The sequence below is a fragment of the Manihot esculenta genome, chromosome 3 (assembly GCF_001659605.2).
Source record: "Manihot esculenta cultivar AM560-2 chromosome 3, M.esculenta_v8, whole genome shotgun sequence".
NCBI classification, from domain to species: domain Eukaryota; kingdom Viridiplantae; phylum Streptophyta; class Magnoliopsida; order Malpighiales; family Euphorbiaceae; genus Manihot; species Manihot esculenta.
Window position 1 is genome coordinate 16,601,630 of NC_035163.2, and position 16,254 is coordinate 16,617,883.

At 42.8% G+C, this 16,254-nt stretch overlaps 1 protein-coding gene across 1 annotated transcript; it reads left to right on the forward strand.

Annotated features, from left to right (window-relative positions):
• Nucleotides 1-1,087: 1,087 nt before the first annotated feature.
• LOC110610314 (L-ascorbate oxidase homolog) lies at nt 1,088-3,023 on the forward strand. The gene is made up of 3 exons (XM_021750178.2): nt 1,088-1,338; nt 1,498-2,604; nt 2,692-3,023. Exons 1-3 carry the CDS (start codon nt 1,088-1,090, stop codon nt 2,990-2,992), a joined length of 1,659 nt encoding a protein of 552 aa, XP_021605870.1. The 3' UTR covers nt 2,993-3,023.
• The last annotated feature ends 13,231 nt before the right edge of the window (nt 3,024-16,254 follow it).

The following is a 16,254-nucleotide window of genomic DNA, read 5'->3' on the forward strand; positions in this document are numbered from 1 at the left end:
TATTAATATATTATTATAATAAAAATAAAAAATCTTGCCCTACCTTTTAACATCTTTTTAAGAGGGATAAAGCCTGACGTGATAAGTTTAATTAAAAAAAAAAATAAAAAAGTGCAATTGGGGCGTCTGTTATATACCCGTTGTTGATATGACAAATTAAATCTTATTTCATAAATAATTTTTTCAGATTCCCTCCTTTAAAAATAATTTTTTTAAACACTTTTTATAAAAACCTCGAGACACTGATTCTTTTGTCCTTTTTATTGGGATAGAGAAGAAAAGCTTTCATCATCAGCCCAAAGCTAGCAGAAGATTCTGGTGAAGACGCCACTGAAAAGAAAGTTAAGAGGAAACTAAATTTGTGATGCAAGACTCAACAAGTAGCATCTTCTCAATAAAACAACCACTGGAGAGATTACCATCAGAGCAGCACATGCAAAGCCGGGGAAGGATCTGGACCAGAGAAAATGACAGGCGGCATACCGAGCTCTTTGACTCTAATGATTTTTTAGATTCTGGGTGTCTGAAAAAATCATGGGCACCGGAAGCGTCTCCAAGAGATATATGTCACAAAACAACCTGTGATTCCACAGTCTGGCCACAAACAGCAGAGAGAAGCCGAAAGTCTAACCTGAGTTGAGATAATATGCAAGGCAGATAATAAAAATATTATAACGTGTGTAGATTTTCTAAATTTTGATCAATTTTATAATTAATTAATTAATTTCACATTTATGCCCATGAAATGAATATCATACTTGTAAAGTCAGCAGAGGAGAAGGAGAAAGAGATGGATTATAGGTAGCAAGTCCAAAATAGAAATCTCATTTTAGTAAATCCCAAAATTTAAATGGCCATAAAATAGAGAAGAGAAAAAAAAAAAAAAAAAACCATTAGAGCGAAATACTCGTAAATTTAGTGGTTGATAATTTAAGGATGGAGGTATAAAAGGGAAAGACAGATACCAACTGAAATGTAGAAGAAGAGATACATCTTCTTCTACCAGGGACAGTTAAACATTAGTTCAACAGGGAATATATATATATAATAAATAAGAAAAAGAAAAAAAAAAGCAAGGTGGGGGGAGATGGCTGGGATGGCATTAATGCTTATTTTATGCCTCTCAGCCGGGGCAATGATGACAGGAGTCAGAAGTGAAGATCCATACCTATTCTTCACATGGAACGTCACCTATGGTACTCTGTCTCCTTTGGGAGTTCCCCAGCAAGTCATTCTCATCAATGATCAATTTCCAGGGCCTGTCATCAACTCCACCAGCAACAATAATCTTGTCATCAATGTCTTCAACAACCTTGATGAGCCATTTCTTTTAACATGGTAAACTCCATTAATTGTTTGATTTTTTTTTTTCGGTTATATACCATTCGGTATTAAAAAAAAAGAGACTTGTTCCAATTTCACTTGTTGAGTAAACGTTTGATTTTTACTATGTATATAATGGATGGCTATAGTTGATTTTGCTTTCGTTTGTTACAGGAGCGGCGTCCAGCAGAGGAAGAATTCATGGCAAGATGGAGTGCTGGGAACCAATTGCCCCATCCCTCCTGGAACCAACTACACTTATCGTTTCCAAGTCAAGGACCAGATTGGCAGCTTTCTTTACTACCCAAGCACAGCCTTGCACAGGGCAAGTGGAGGATTTGGTGGCCTCCATATCAACAGCCGTTTGCTCATCCCTGTTCCTTATCCTGATCCTGAGGATGATTACACTGTCATTGTTAATGATTGGTATACCAAGAGCCATAAAACTCTCAGAAGCTACTTAGATAATGGACGCTCTATTGGCAGACCACAGGGTGTCCTCATCAATGGCAAAACGGCTGAGGGCAATGGCAAAGATGAGCCTCTTTTTACTATGAAGCCTGGAAAGACATACAAGTATAGGATTTGCAATGCTGGGCTTAAGACGTCCATTAACTTCAGGATCCAAGGCCATACGATGAAGCTTGTTGAGATGGAGGGATCCCATGTGATGCAAGAAGTATATCAGTCTCTTGATGTGCATGTGGGTCAGTGCATGAGCGTGCTTGTGACAGCAAACCAGGGACCTAAAGACTATTACATGGTGGCTTCTACTCGATTTATAAAGTCTGTCCTCACAGGTATGGGAATCATTAGATACTCCAATGGGAAGGGACCAGCATCGGCTGAGCTTCCAGAGGCACCCGTGGGATGGGCTTGGTCTGTCAATCAATTCCGTTCCTTTCGATGGAATCTCACAGCCAGTGCTGCCAGGCCAAACCCTCAGGGCTCCTACCATTATGGATCCATCAACATCACCCGTACTATTAAACTCTTTAACTCAGTAAGCAGGTCTGATGGCAAGCTTCGTTATGCCATTAATGGTGTTTCTCACACTGATCCAGAAACTCCACTGAAACTTGCCGAGTATTACGGGATTGCAGACAAGGTCTTCAAGTATGACACAATTCAGGACAACCCACCAGAAAAAATCAACAAGATTGTGACACAGCCTAATGTTCTGAACATGACCTTCCGCAACTTTGTGGAGATCATCCTTGAGAATCATGAGAAGACAATGCAATCATGGCACTTGGATGGATATTCCTTCTTCACAGTAGCGTAAGTAATCCAAATCCATAAATCACTTATTAATATTTTCAACTTTTTAGTCGACAGTAAATTAACGAATCTAAACTGAATCAACAGCGTGGAGCCTGGAACATGGACACCTGAGAAGAGGAAGAGCTATAATCTTCTTGACGCAGTTAGCAGGACGACAGTGCAAGTGTTTCCAAAATCTTGGGCAGCCATCTTCTTGACATTCGACAACGCTGGAATGTGGAACATAAGATCTGAGTTGTGGGAGAGGAGATACCTGGGTCAGCAACTTTACGCAAGTGTGCTTTCTCCTGCACGATCTCTTAGAGATGAGTACAACATTCCTGACAATGCTTTGCTCTGTGGGCTCGTCAAAGACTTGCCGAAGCCCCCACCTTACAGTATTTGATAATTTTTAGGTGGATCTATTTGTCATAGAACTCAACAGATATTAAAATTGGTCACTACTCAAGTTTATTCTTTTTCATATAAAGGGATTCACTTATATGTATGTTGATCATAATAAACCGGTTCTAGACAAATATTTACTCAGCTTGCACATCGCTGTACTTCTATATACCATATTCCAAGCTGAGTTCTGATAACAGGTGATGGTCAAGTGAGATTTTTTTTAATGCACTAAACCTTTGTGACAATTTTTTTTTTCTTATTTTTTTGCCCTTTCTTGAAATCAAGTTAATCTGTCCCTTTAATCATAAAAAGTAAATATAACTAACTAATATATATTAATTCAAATAAAATGAATAATTTATATACATTTAATTATGAAATTATATGCCTATGCATAATATAAAAAAATAATTATCAACAGTAAGATATTTTAAAATTAATTTAATTTACTTATTGGATATATAATTATTAAATTTATTATAAGGTTTGCAATTTTCATTTAAAATTGAAAAATCACACTTTGAACAAAACATATAAATAATGTTTGTAAAACGATATTACAAAGAATTAATTTTTTCTGGTGGGTGACTTCTCACCGGTGGCGCTACATTGTCTTCCTCTTTATTATCAAGTTATTGTCTTTTCAGGTTTGACCCAATAGTTTTAGGGTTTTGAGTACTGAACTGATTTTTTTTTGTTGCCTTTTGGTGTTATATTACCTTTAGATTTAGACATTAGTCCATTTATTTTGAAAGCCTTATTTAAATCTTTTTTAGACTAGGCCATAATTATTGGCTATTTTTTTTTCAAAGATAAAATTTCATGAAATTATCTGAAATCCAATAGAGGATAGGGTTTTGATATGTGTAAGTGAGCTTAGTTTGAATTGTTCACGCTTTTTTCTTTTATTTTTTTTTCTTTTATCCTCTAGTAACGTATAACCGCTACTCTACTACAACACCACCTGTCGCTATCATACGTAGTCGTACGTACGTATGTACTCCTCCCTCTCTCCATTGTCAAGTGGTTATTTAATTCAGTCCGGCGCTCGTGCTGACAGGATCATGGTGTAGATGGCTCTATTCCCCCACTGGCCCATCAAGTCAGGTGAGTGGATCCCTCTTTGTTGAGTCTGGATCCCGGTCTACTCGAACGTGGCCTGAGTTGTGTGCTAGTGGATAAACTTGAGTAGTGGGCTCTGGTGGGTTTTAGGCTTGGCTTTCCTACGAGAGCTCGACTGTAACCTGGATGCTAGAAGCCTAGCAGTCATCAAGTGTAATACCCGGCTAGTTCAGACATCAGAATTCCTACTGTGTGATGGAATCGTGGATGTCAGAGCTCCCCTGAAGGAAAGGGTGAAGGTTTTCTAAACTGTTTTTAAGTGTTTTAAGATGTTGATTAAGAAAAGAGTTGAGTTTTAAAGAAAATTGTTCAAAGGAGTTTCTGCCAAGTTCGGCCCCCGAAAGTGAAGTTCGGCCGCCGAACATTGGAAGGCTTAGGGCCGAAAATCAAGTTGGCATGAACCGGGGTTCGGCCGCCGAAAGTGAGGTTCGGCCGCCGAAGGTAGGGGACTTTCGGCCCCCGAAGGTTAACTTCGGCCGCCGAACGTGGTTTGGTGTCGCATGCAGCTTTGGCCACCGAATGTGAAGCGGCTGGTCACCTACTTAAGGTCCTCAGTCGGCAAATGGATAGCTATTCTGTTCTTTTGCACGACAGAGGTGAGTTCATGCAGTCTCTTAGTGATTTTTCATGGTTTTTCATTAAATCTTTCATAGTTTAGCAAGTTTAAGTGAGTTTATGTTGGTTTTTGAAGAGTTGTTGAGTTTGGAGACTTTTACAGCTTGAATCTCCATCTCTTTGAGTTTGGAATCACACCAGCCTTTGTTCTTCAAGAGGTAAGTGTTGATTCTTGATTTTGATAATGTTTTACATGAGTTTTATGAAGGGGAAAGGGAGTTATGCATGAGTTGCATGAGTTGAGCATATTAGGGTTCATAGATCCTTTATGCTTTCTGTATACTTGATATGTGTTGTTTGATGGGGTTTTAAGGTAGTTTATGGACCCCTTTGTGCATGTACTTAGGTATATGCTAGTGGTATTGCGTTATATGCATGTATGAGTGAGTTGAAGAAGTTATGCATGAGAGGAAGCAAGGTTCTGCCTTCTGGAGAACCCAGCTTCGGCCGCCGAAGTGAAGATTCGGCCGCCGAACCTGCAGAGAAGGTGGCTACGGCTGCCTAAGGTTGCCCCCGAAGGTGTGGACTTTCGGCTCTGTCCTGGACATTCGGCCGCCGAAGGTGCCGCCGAAGGTGTCCTGTCCAGCCTTCTTTTGCATGTTTTCTATGATTGTTCTGGGGTGTTTTGGGGAAATGTTTAGAGGTTTGTCAGAGTATGTTTGGTACCTCATTTGAGTCCACCTGTGTAGGTTCGGACCTGAGGAACCGAGGAGTTTAGCAGTGTTAGCTGCTTCAGAGTTTTCAGAGTTAGAGGGGGCCCAGAGTTAGCCAAGTATTGGCTACAGGTGAGTGGAACTAAACTTAACTCTTTTAATTGACTAATGGAATGTTTTAGCATATCTCATGCATCATGATTATGCCATAGGTTGATTGCATTAGTATCCACGAATATGTTGCATTGCATAGTTATTTGTTGATGTGGGTGAATGCTGAATGATCCAATAGTCTCAGACAGGAAGTCCAGGAGCCTTTGACTACGCCCTGGCAGGTATAGTAAAGACCAGGAGCCTTTGACTACGCCCTGGCAGGTATAGTAAAGACCAGGAGCCTTTGACTACGCCCTGGCAATGGTAAGTACAGAGGTGTTATATACACATATACATATATGACAGGAAGACCAGGTGCTCGATTCTACGCCCTGGCACAGAGTTACTGGGACTATGTGGTGACAGGTTTACTCTTAATGTGGTTTGTCTGTGTTATGACGCATTCCATGAGAGCATGTGTTACTGAGATGTTTTACTGTTCTACTCACTGGGCTATAGAGCTCATCCCACTCCCTTAACCCCAGTTTTGCAGGTTCAGTGTACAATATACAGGGACAGTCCAGCAGGGTACAGAAAGAGTAAAAGAGCTTGTAATAGTATAGGGTGGACATGTAAAGTTTAAAGAGATGTCATAGTTATGTTTTCAGTTAAAGATGTGCTTGACGTGATTGTAATGTGTAGTAAAGCTTTTGTTACGTACATGATCTGTATATGTATATATGTTTTATTACCAGGCTTAACAGATATGAACCCATCTAGAGCAAGCTCTAGTCAGGGGTACATCATACAGAGTACAGAGTACAGAGTACAGAGTACAAAGATAGTGCATGCACAGGTTAAGCCTTGGTACAGAGAAACGAATGTTTATTTTTCACAGAAAATGTATGATCATGTATGAGTTTTACAGGTACACAGAGAGTATAGCAGGCTTGCTACGGGTTCTGGCGGCCTTAAGCCGACCTGAATCCTAACGCCGGTGACGGTCCATTTTGGGGTCGTTAGTAAATAAATCAGAAAACAAAATAAGAAATAGAAGGTAAAAGAGTAAAAGAGAAAGAATAGAGTAAAAGAAAAATTAAAACGGTATAAGTGAGAATGAGTAAGAGTAGGAAGAGGAAGTGAAGAGTAAGAGAAAGGTTAAGGTTAGATGAGTATACGGACAAGATCCTTGAGCTGCTCCAGTATGTGGGGCAAGAGTGTAATATAGATCAGAAGAGAGTCAGGAAGGCATACCATAAGATTTTATTCTAGGTATTCTTTCCTGTTTTAGTCATAGAAAAGGAGAATTTCCACTTTCTAGTGGATGCAACCTGAAAGATGGAGGTTAGTATCATTAAGGAGGGGTCAGTAGAACCGTAGGTGGCACAATCCTTAGGTTCTAAGATCCCGAGAGTAGAGAATGTTAATCTTTCCTTCTGGGAAAGGTTACTATTAGGAGTAAGAAGAAAGTCAGAGACCTTAAAAGGTCGAAGAAGAGCGAGTTGTGAACAGGTTAGGATCTGGTCTGGGATTAGATGAGGAATTGAGATCCGACTCAGATAATTCCAGATGTATGAGTTGCGGTAGGCCGCACAGGGGAGTTTGTTTGATTGGGACAATATCATGTTTTTAGGTGCGGACAAGAGGGGCACATAGTACGTGAGTGTTCCACTGCGACCTTAATAGTACAGTCCCAGCAAACAGTTTCAGACAGAATAGCTTAGCCAGTAGCTCTGGCCTTGTTACAGAGCAGAGGTAGAGGAAGAGGGGTGATTCCTTCTTCAGCAGGTTTACGTGGAGAAGATCTAACGGCTCCAGCCCGGATCTTCACCATGACCTAGCAGGAGGTTGACGCATCGGACATAATGGTGACAAGTAGTCTCACTTTCTTATGTTCTGATGTGCATGCTTTAGTGGACCCTGATGTTTCTCTTTCCTTGTTGCTTTGAGAGCCGTAGATAGAGCGGGTTGACAGTTTCTGGGTTAGAGTGTTTTCCTTGGGTCAGAGAACCCAAGTGTGATCCATCTGTGACAGAGTCAGTCTGTCAGTATAGTTCAGAGTATGTAGAGAGTAGATGCCATTTATCTGACCTTTTGGTTCTAGATTGGATTGCGTTGACATCATTCTAGTGATAAATGGGCTAGCTACTCGTAGTGCTACCAAGTCTGAAGAGACAAGGTAGTTATGTTTAGAGTTCAGGATGGATCAGAGTTGTCCTTTGAGGGACAGAGTAGGGATATCCAGAGATTTGATATCAACCCTACAGGCTCGTGAGTTGTTCAGGAAGGGTTGTCAGGGATTTTCTTCCTCTGGTTAGAGAGCATAGAAATCAGGTCAGGGAACCGGCTTTAGTACCTATAGTTTCAGAGAGAGGGAGTTTTCGATGTTTTCCCAGACTAGTTAGCAGGTTTATCATCGGTTAGGGAGACAGAGATAAATAAGGTGAGGATGGGAATTAGACCCGTCTTTATATCTCCCTTCACGATAATACCTGTAGAGTTAAAGAAGCTAGTTACAGGACTAGTGTAAGAGTTAGTTGATAAAGGTTCCTTTCGACTGAGTATTTCTTTTCAGAGTGCTCTCGAGTTGTTTATGAGAAAGAGTGAAGGATGAATTCCTTGGACTTTGTTTCGACTATATATAGTTGAACAAAGCTGTTACCAAGAATTGGTAGCAGGTTACTTTGGATTGACGGTCTATTCGGATCAGCTAGTAGAAGTTGGTCGCCTTTCCAGGATAGATCCGACATCCAGGTACCAATAGTAAAGAGTTAGAGCGGCAGATGTGCTAAAGATAGAGTTTAGAACTAGTTATGGCATCAGGAGTTCCTAGTAGTGCAGGTCGGGTTAATAAAGAGCCCGTAGCATTCATGGACCTCATAAACAGAGTGTTAGTCAGATTCTGGATCACTCGGTTATTATCTTCATTGATGATACCTTAGTGTACTCCAGAAGTATAGGACAGTATTGTAGAACTTCAGAGAATACGGTTTGGAGACTCCGTTCTCTAAACTGTAAGTTGTGATTAGAGAATAGAAAGAGAAGGTAAGGCAGAAAACAGAACAAGAAGCAGAAAAGTAATTGTAAGTAAGATAAAGCAGAAGTAAAATGTGAGATAGATCCGAAGAAGAAGAAAAGAAGAGATAAGAGTAAGCGTAGAAAGAGATTAGAGACAATCTGGGATTGAGTGGTAGTTGAGGCACAGGAAAGGGTTAGCTTTTTCTTGAGAAGATTCCCGAAGAAAGTTCCGTTAGCTTAGCTTGGATCTTTACCCTGACTCAGTAAGAGGCTAACACATCAAACACAGTGACGTCAAGTACGTTCACTTGTAAGTGTTCAGATGTGTATGCTACTTGTTTTGACCCTAGTGTTTCGCTTTCCTTGTTAGTTGTGAGCTGTTGATAGGATGGGTTTAATGACTTCTGGGCTTAGAATGTTTCCTTTGGGTCAATAGACCTAAATGTGATCCATCTGAAGCAGAGTCAGTCAGTTTAGTTCAGAGTTGATGGTGAGTAGGTGCAATCCAGCTGACCATATGGTTCTAGATTTGACTGTGAGATGTCATTCTAGGGCGGATTGGCTAACTACTCATAGTACTACCTGTGTCGACAGAGACAAGGTAGGAGAGTTCAGAGCTAAGGATGGATCAGAGATAGTCCTTTAGGAGGACAGAGTATGAAGTTAATGTCAGTTCCGCAGGCTCATAACTACTCAGGAAAGGTTATCAGAGGGTTTTAGTTCTTGTGAACGAGTTAGTCAGGACAGGGAATCAGCCTCAGTGCCCATTGCGAGTGAGTACTAGACGTGTCCCAGGTTAGCTGTCAGGTTTACCATTTGTCAAAGAGATAGAGTTTGGAATCCGGACGCGGAACCATTTCTATCTTTTCTGACAGGATGGCACCTGCGGCGAGAGAGAGAGTTAAGAGTGTAAGAGTAATGAAGAGGCTTGGTAGGTAAGGGGTTTATCCGACCTAGTACCTCACCTTGGAATGTTTCCAATGTGGTTATGGGAAAAGTAGGATAAATCCTGAGACCTAGTGTCAACTGAGAGCAATTGAATAAGGTTGCTACCAAGTATAGTTGTTCCTACTCAGGACTATTAACCTGTTGGAACAGCTAGTAGAGGTTAGTTAGTTTCCACAATAGATATGAGATTTGGATACTACCGATTGAGAATCAATAGTAGTAGTCTGTGGAAAGTTAGAGAGGAAGCCAGTTTAATAAAGAAGAAGAAAGGCGGGCAAGGAACAGAGTGCGCAGCAGAAGCTGCAGAGTTGAGAGCAAAACTAAAGTTTTGATTATCGTGTCATCTTTCATTAGATGATTCACAGTAAGTTGAAGGGTGAAGTGGCTCTAAGGTACATTAAATCTCTTGAAGTCCTGAAAAGGATTAGGGATGTATCTAAGTTGGCTTTACCTACTCAGATGGAGGAATTTTATGTCAGATCTAAGATAGGTTCTTAAGGAACCAGAGGTGGAGATCTTGAGAAGACTCACCTATGATAAGTAGCCAGAGAGGATAATAGACACCCAGTTTAGGAAGTTAAGGATGGAAGAATCCTGGTGGTGATACTCTTTTGAATCACCATAAAGTAGAAGTGTGCCAAAGTGTCACGGGAGTATTTACTCCAGAGTTTACTTATGTCTCTCTTTGGAGAGAAGCTTTAGGCCTTGCTTGTTATGTTTTGTTTTAACATTCGGGGACGAATGTTTTTAAGGGGGGGAGAATGTAATACCCGGCTAGTTCAGACATCAGAATTCCTACTGTGTGATGGAATCGTGGATGTCAGAGCTCCCCTGAAGGAAAGGGTGAAGGTTTTCTAAACTGTTTTTAAGTGTTTTAAGATGTTGATTAAGAAAAGAGTTGAGTTTTAAAGAAAATTGTTCAAAGGAGTTTCTGCCAAGTTCGGCCTCCGAAAGTGAAGTTCGGCCGCCGAACATTGGAAGGCTTAGGGCCGAAAATCAAGTTGGCATGAACCGGGGTTCGGCCGCCGAAAGTGAGGTTCGGCCGCCGAAGGTAGGGGACTTTCGGCCCCCGAAGGTTAACTTCGGCCGCCGAACGTGGTTTGGTGTCGCATGCAGCTTTGGCCACCGAATGTGAAGCGGCTGGTCACCTACTTAAGGTCCTCAGTCGGCAAATGGATAGCTATTCTGTTCTTTTGCACGACAGAGGTGAGTTCATGCAGTCTCTTAGTGATTTTTCATGGTTTTTCATTAAATCTTTCATAGTTTAGCAAGTTTAAGTGAGTTTATGTTGGTTTTTGAAGAGTTGTTGAGTTTGGAGACTTTTACAGCTTGAATCTCCATCTCTTTGAGTTTGGAATCACACCAGCCTTTGTTCTTCAAGAGGTAAGTGTTGATTCTTGATTTTGATAATGTTTTACATGAGTTTTATGAAGGGGAAAGGGAGTTATGCATGAGTTGCATGAGTTGAGCATATTAGGGTTCATAGATCCTTTATGCTTTCTGTATACTTGATATGTGTTGTTTGATGGGGTTTTAAGGTAGTTTATGGACCCCTTTGTGCATGTACTTAGGTATATGCTAGTGGTATTGCGTTATATGCATGTATGAGTGAGTTGAAGAAGTTATGCATGAGAGGAAGCAAGGTTCTGCCTTCTGGAGAACCCAGCTTCGGCCGCCGAAGTGAAGATTCGGCCGCCGAACCTGCAGAGAAGGTGGCTACGGCTGCCTAAGGTTGCCCCCGAAGGTGTGGACTTTCGGCTCTGTCCTGGACATTCGGCCGCCGAAGGTGCCGCCGAAGGTGTCCTGTCCAGCCTTCTTTTGCATGTTTTCTATGATTGTTCTGGGGTGTTTTGGGGAAATGTTTAGAGGTTTGTCAGAGTATGTTTGGTACCTCATTTGAGTCCACCTGTGTAGGTTCGGACCTGAGGAACCGAGGAGTTTAGCAGTGTTAGCTGCTTCAGAGTTTTCAGAGTTAGAGGGGGCCCAGAGTTAGCCAAGTATTGGCTACAGGTGAGTGGAACTAAACTTAACTCTTTTAATTGACTAATGGAATGTTTTAGCATATCTCATGCATCATGATTATGCCATAGGTTGATTGCATTAGTATCCACGAATATGTTGCATTGCATAGTTATTTGTTGATGTGGGTGAATGCTGAATGATCCAATAGTCTCAGACAGGAAGTCCAGGAGCCTTTGACTACGCCCTGGCAGGTATAGTAAAGACCAGGAGCCTTTGACTACGCCCTGGCAGGTATAGTAAAGACCAGGAGCCTTTGACTACGCCCTGGCAATGGTAAGTACAGAGGTGTTATATACACATATACATATATGACAGGAAGACCAGGTGCTCGATTCTACGCCCTGGCACAGAGTTACTGGGACTATGTGGTGACAGGTTTACTCTTAATGTGGTTTGTCTGTGTTATGACGCATTCCATGAGAGCATGTGTTACTGAGATGTTTTACTGTTCTACTCACTGGGCTATAGAGCTCATCCCACTCCCTTAACCCCAGTTTTGCAGGTTCAGTGTACAATGTACAGGGACAGTCCAGCAGGGTACAGAAAGAGTAAAAGAGCTTGTAATAGTATAGGGTGGACATGTAAAGTTTAAAGAGATGTCATAGTTATGTTTTCAGTTAAAGATGTGCTTGACGTGATTGTAATGTGTAGTAAAGCTTTTGTTACGTACATGATCTGTATATGTATATATGTTTTATTACCAGGCTTAACAGATATGAACCCATCTAGAGCAAGCTCTAGTCAGGGGTACATCATACAGAGTACAGAGTACAGAGTACAGAGTACAAAGATAGTGCATGCACAGGTTAAGCCTTGGTACAGAGAAACGAATGTTTATTTTTCACAGAAAATGTATGATCATGTATGAGTTTTACAGGTACACAGAGAGTACAGCAGGCTTGCTACGGGTTCTGGCGGCCTTAAGTCGACCTGAATCCTAGCGCCGGTGACGGTCCATTTTGGGGTCGTTACATCAAGTGCCCCTTTACCTACTCATTAGTTATTCCATGATTAATGAGAGGGTAAATCCCGACGTTCAATCATGACCGCGCGGCTCTAGGAAGGCTTTTATCGAAACATCGTTTCTCCGCCTTTACCCATTTTGTAACAGCCCGGCCCTTTCACCGGCACTGTTACCGTTCACGGCCCAGGGCTATCCCTCGCCTGGCCTCGTGCCACCTCGGGCTTTCCACTGGCGTCGTGAACAGCTCTTAACATCCATTCACCCTCACGGGTTCCTGGCAGGATTTGTCCCCTTGGGTTCTCGCATCGCATCCTTCCCCAAGTGGATTTGGCCCAAATTTCCCTTTGAAAATTAGGTTGCCTCCCCCACTACTCGAACCCTTGACCTCCCACTTTAAGGGAATAGTCTGGTGAGAATGAGTACCAATTGTTCCACCTTTTTATGTAACAGCCCGGCCCTTTCACTGGCACTGTTACCGTTCACGGCCCAAGGCTATCCCTCGCCTGGCCTCGTGCCACCACTGGCGTCGTGAACAGCTCTTAACATCCATTCACCCTCACGGGTCCCGGCGGCCTTAAGCCGACCTGGATCCTAGCGCTGGTAACGGTCTGATTTTCGGGTCGTTACACATTTCAAATTCGTATTCTAGATTTGTAATACCCGGCTAGACTCCAGTATCGGAATTCCTACCGTCCGGTGGAATCTAGGGTGTCGGAGACCTCTAGAAGGGTAAAATCATGTTTTCATAAACTGTTTTAATATATTCCATGGTTTTAAGTAAAAAAGAAATGAGTTTTTGCATGAAAACAACCTTGGAGGAAAACCCAGGTTCGGCCGCCGAACATGCATGCATTTCGGGTGTGCCTTAGGCCCCCGAAGGCATAAGTGAGGGAAGTCCAGGTTCGGCCGCCGAACCTCAAGTTCGGCCACCGAACATGGTATGCATGCGGAGGCACGTTCGGCCCCCGAACGTGGCCTGGCCAGCCACTATAAAAGGGTCCCTTAGCCGAAAACGGGCGAGCTTTTCTCCCCATTGTCGGCCAAGGTGAGCTCTCCGCTGTCCCTCACCAATCTTTGAGTTCTTCCTTCAGATCATTCAAGATTTTCATGAGTTTTTGCCTTGTTTTGAAGATTTTCAAGTTTTGAGCAAGTTTTGGAGCTTTGAGGTTCAAGGAAACTCAACCCCTCCCATCTCCGAGTTTAGGTCGTCTCTCTCTCGATCTCCACGAAGTAAGAGCCGATCTTAAGCTCATTGCATATTTTAAGTAAGTTTTAAGTAGATCTATGGGGTAGAATGCATGTTTAGCTCATGGTTAGGTTTATGGGTTTTATATGCGTTTTTGAACAATGTGGATGCTTGATGTGTTGTAGATGGGGTTTAAAGTAGTTTGATGCCCCTAGGAACTTGTATGCTTGAGTATGTATGTTGTAGATTAGGAGAAATGCATGTTTGGATGGTTTTGAGAGGAATTTGTGCATGAGGAACCAAGTTTCTGCCCTTTGGCAGAAACCAGGTTCGGCAGCCGAAGGACTTTCGGCCGCCGAACCTGCCTGGGAGGCAAGCCTTTCGGCTGCCAAAGCCTACCCTCGAAAGAGGACTTTCGTCTCTGTCTGGGAGTTTCGGCCGCCGAAGGTGCCGCCGAACTTGCCTGACTTTCGGCTCTGGAGGGACTTTCGGCCGCCGAACCTTCCGTCGAAAGTGCCCTGTCCAGCCTTCCTTTGCATGTTTTTGCATGGATGTTTTGAGGAGTTTTAGAGGGTTTTTGGGGGATGTTTTTTTTAGAGTTATGTTCTAGTTGTTTGGTCCCTCATTTGAGTCCACCTGTGTAGGTTCGGACCCGAGGAATCGAGGACCCCAGCAGTGAGTTTAATACCCGGCTAGACTCTGGTATCGGAATTCCTACCGTCCGGTAGAATCTCGAATGTCGGAAACCTCTAGAAGGGTAAAACCATGTTTTCATAAAATGTTTTAATGTGTTTTATGGTTTTAAGTAAAAAGGAAATGAGTTTTTTTGCATGAAAAGAACCTTGGAGGAAAACTCAGGTTCGGCCGCCGAAACTCAAGTTCGGCCGCCGAACATATAGGCATTTCGGGTGTGCCTTAGGCCCCCGAAGGCTTAAGTGAGGAAGTCCAGGTTCGGCCGCCGAACCTCAAGTTCGGCCGCCGAACATGGCATGCATGCGGAGGCACGTTCGGCCCCCGAACGTGGCCTGGCCAGCCACTATAAAAGGGTCCCTTAGCCGAAAACGGGCGAGCTTTTTTCCCATTTTCGGCCAAGGTGAGCTCTCCGCCGTCCCTCACCAATCTTTGATGTTTTTCCTCTAGATCTTTCAAGATTTTCATTTGTTTTAACTTTGTTTTGAAGATTTGAGCTTTTGAGCAAAGTTTTGGAGCTTGGAGGTTCAAGAACCCAATCTCTCCCAACTTCGAGTTTAGGTCGTCTCTCTCTCGATCTTCAAGAGGTAAGAGCCGATCTTAAGCTCATTGCATGTTTTAAGTAAGTTTTAAGTAGATCTATGGGATAGAATGCATGTTTAGGTTATGGTTATGTTTATGGGTATAAATGTATGTTCATGAACAATGTGGATGCTTGATGTGTTGTAGATGGGGTTTATGATGGTTTGAGGCCCCTAGGAACATGTATGCTTGTGTATGAGTGTTGTAGAATAGGTTTGATGCATGTTTGGAAGGTTGGGAGGCGAAATGTACAAAAGGAGCCAAGTTTCTGCCCTTTGGCAGAAACCAGGTTCGGCAGCCGAAGGACTTTCGGCTGCCGAACATGGCTGGGGAGGCAAGCCTTTCGGCTGCCGAAGCCTGCCCCCGAAAGGAGACTTTCGTCTCTGTCTGGCAGTTTCGGCCGCCGAAAGTGCCGCCGAACATGCATGAGTTTCGTCTCTGTCTGGGAGTTTCGGCCGCCGAAGGTGCCGCCGAACCTGCCTGACTTTCGGCTCTGGAGGGACTTTCGGCCGCGGAACCTGCCGCCGAAAGTGCCCTGTCCAGGCCTCCTTTGCATGTTTTTCTGTGGTTGTTTCATGATGTTTTAGGGGGTTTTTGGGGAGTAGTTTATAGTTATGTTCAGGTGTGTTTGGTCCCTCATTTGAGTCCACCTGTGTAGGTTTGGACCCGAGGAACCGAGGACCCCAGCAGTGAGTTCAGCTGCTTCGGTGTTGTCAGAGTCAGCCAGAGGTGAGTGGAACTAAACTTAATCTTTTAAATTGAGAAATTAAATGTTTTATCATGTTTCATGCATCATGATTATGCAATAGGATGATTGCATTAGTTTTCACGAATATGCCGCATTGCATAGATTGTTGTTGATGTGGGTGAATATTGAATGACCCAATTAGTCCATGACAGGAAGACCAGGATCCCATTCTACGGCCTAGCACAGAGTAAGGAAAGACCAGGACCCCATTCTACGGCCTAGCACATGTTATGTAACGATATTGAGGTTTAGAAGTGTGCTTGACCATAGTATATTGTAATCCCTTTTGATACATGATCTTAATGTTTATTGATGACTATGTGTAGCCAACTCAACACATGTTATGCCACCCATTGGGGGCATTGATGAGATCCCACAGAGGGGTCAAGTTTATGATTATGACTATGTTCAGTGCATGTACAGGTTGAGTTTGGTGTATGAGGAAATGAATGAAAGAAAAGTTTTAAATTTTTATGTATGTTGTTGATCATGTATGGGATTAAACAGGTTCACAGGATGTATGTTAGGCTTGCTACGGGTCCCGGTGGCCTTAAGCCGACCTGGATCCTAGCGCCGGTAGCAGTCCGATTTTTGGGTCGTTACAGAATGGTATCAGAGC

What these genes read in the sequence shown, in the direction of transcription:
- LOC110610314 (XM_021750178.2), top strand. Translation starts at nt 1,088, where the DNA reads ATGGCTGGGATGGCATTAATGCTTATTTTATGCCTCTCAGCCGGGGCA. An exon ending in GAGCCATTTCTTTTAACATG is followed by an intron (nt 1,339 to 1,497) that starts GTAAACTCCATT and finishes CGTTTGTTACAG; the next exon opens with GAGCGGCGTCCAGCAGAGGA. An exon ending in TATTCCTTCTTCACAGTAGC is followed by an intron (nt 2,605 to 2,691) that starts GTAAGTAATCCA and finishes CTGAATCAACAG; the next exon opens with CGTGGAGCCTGGAACATGGA.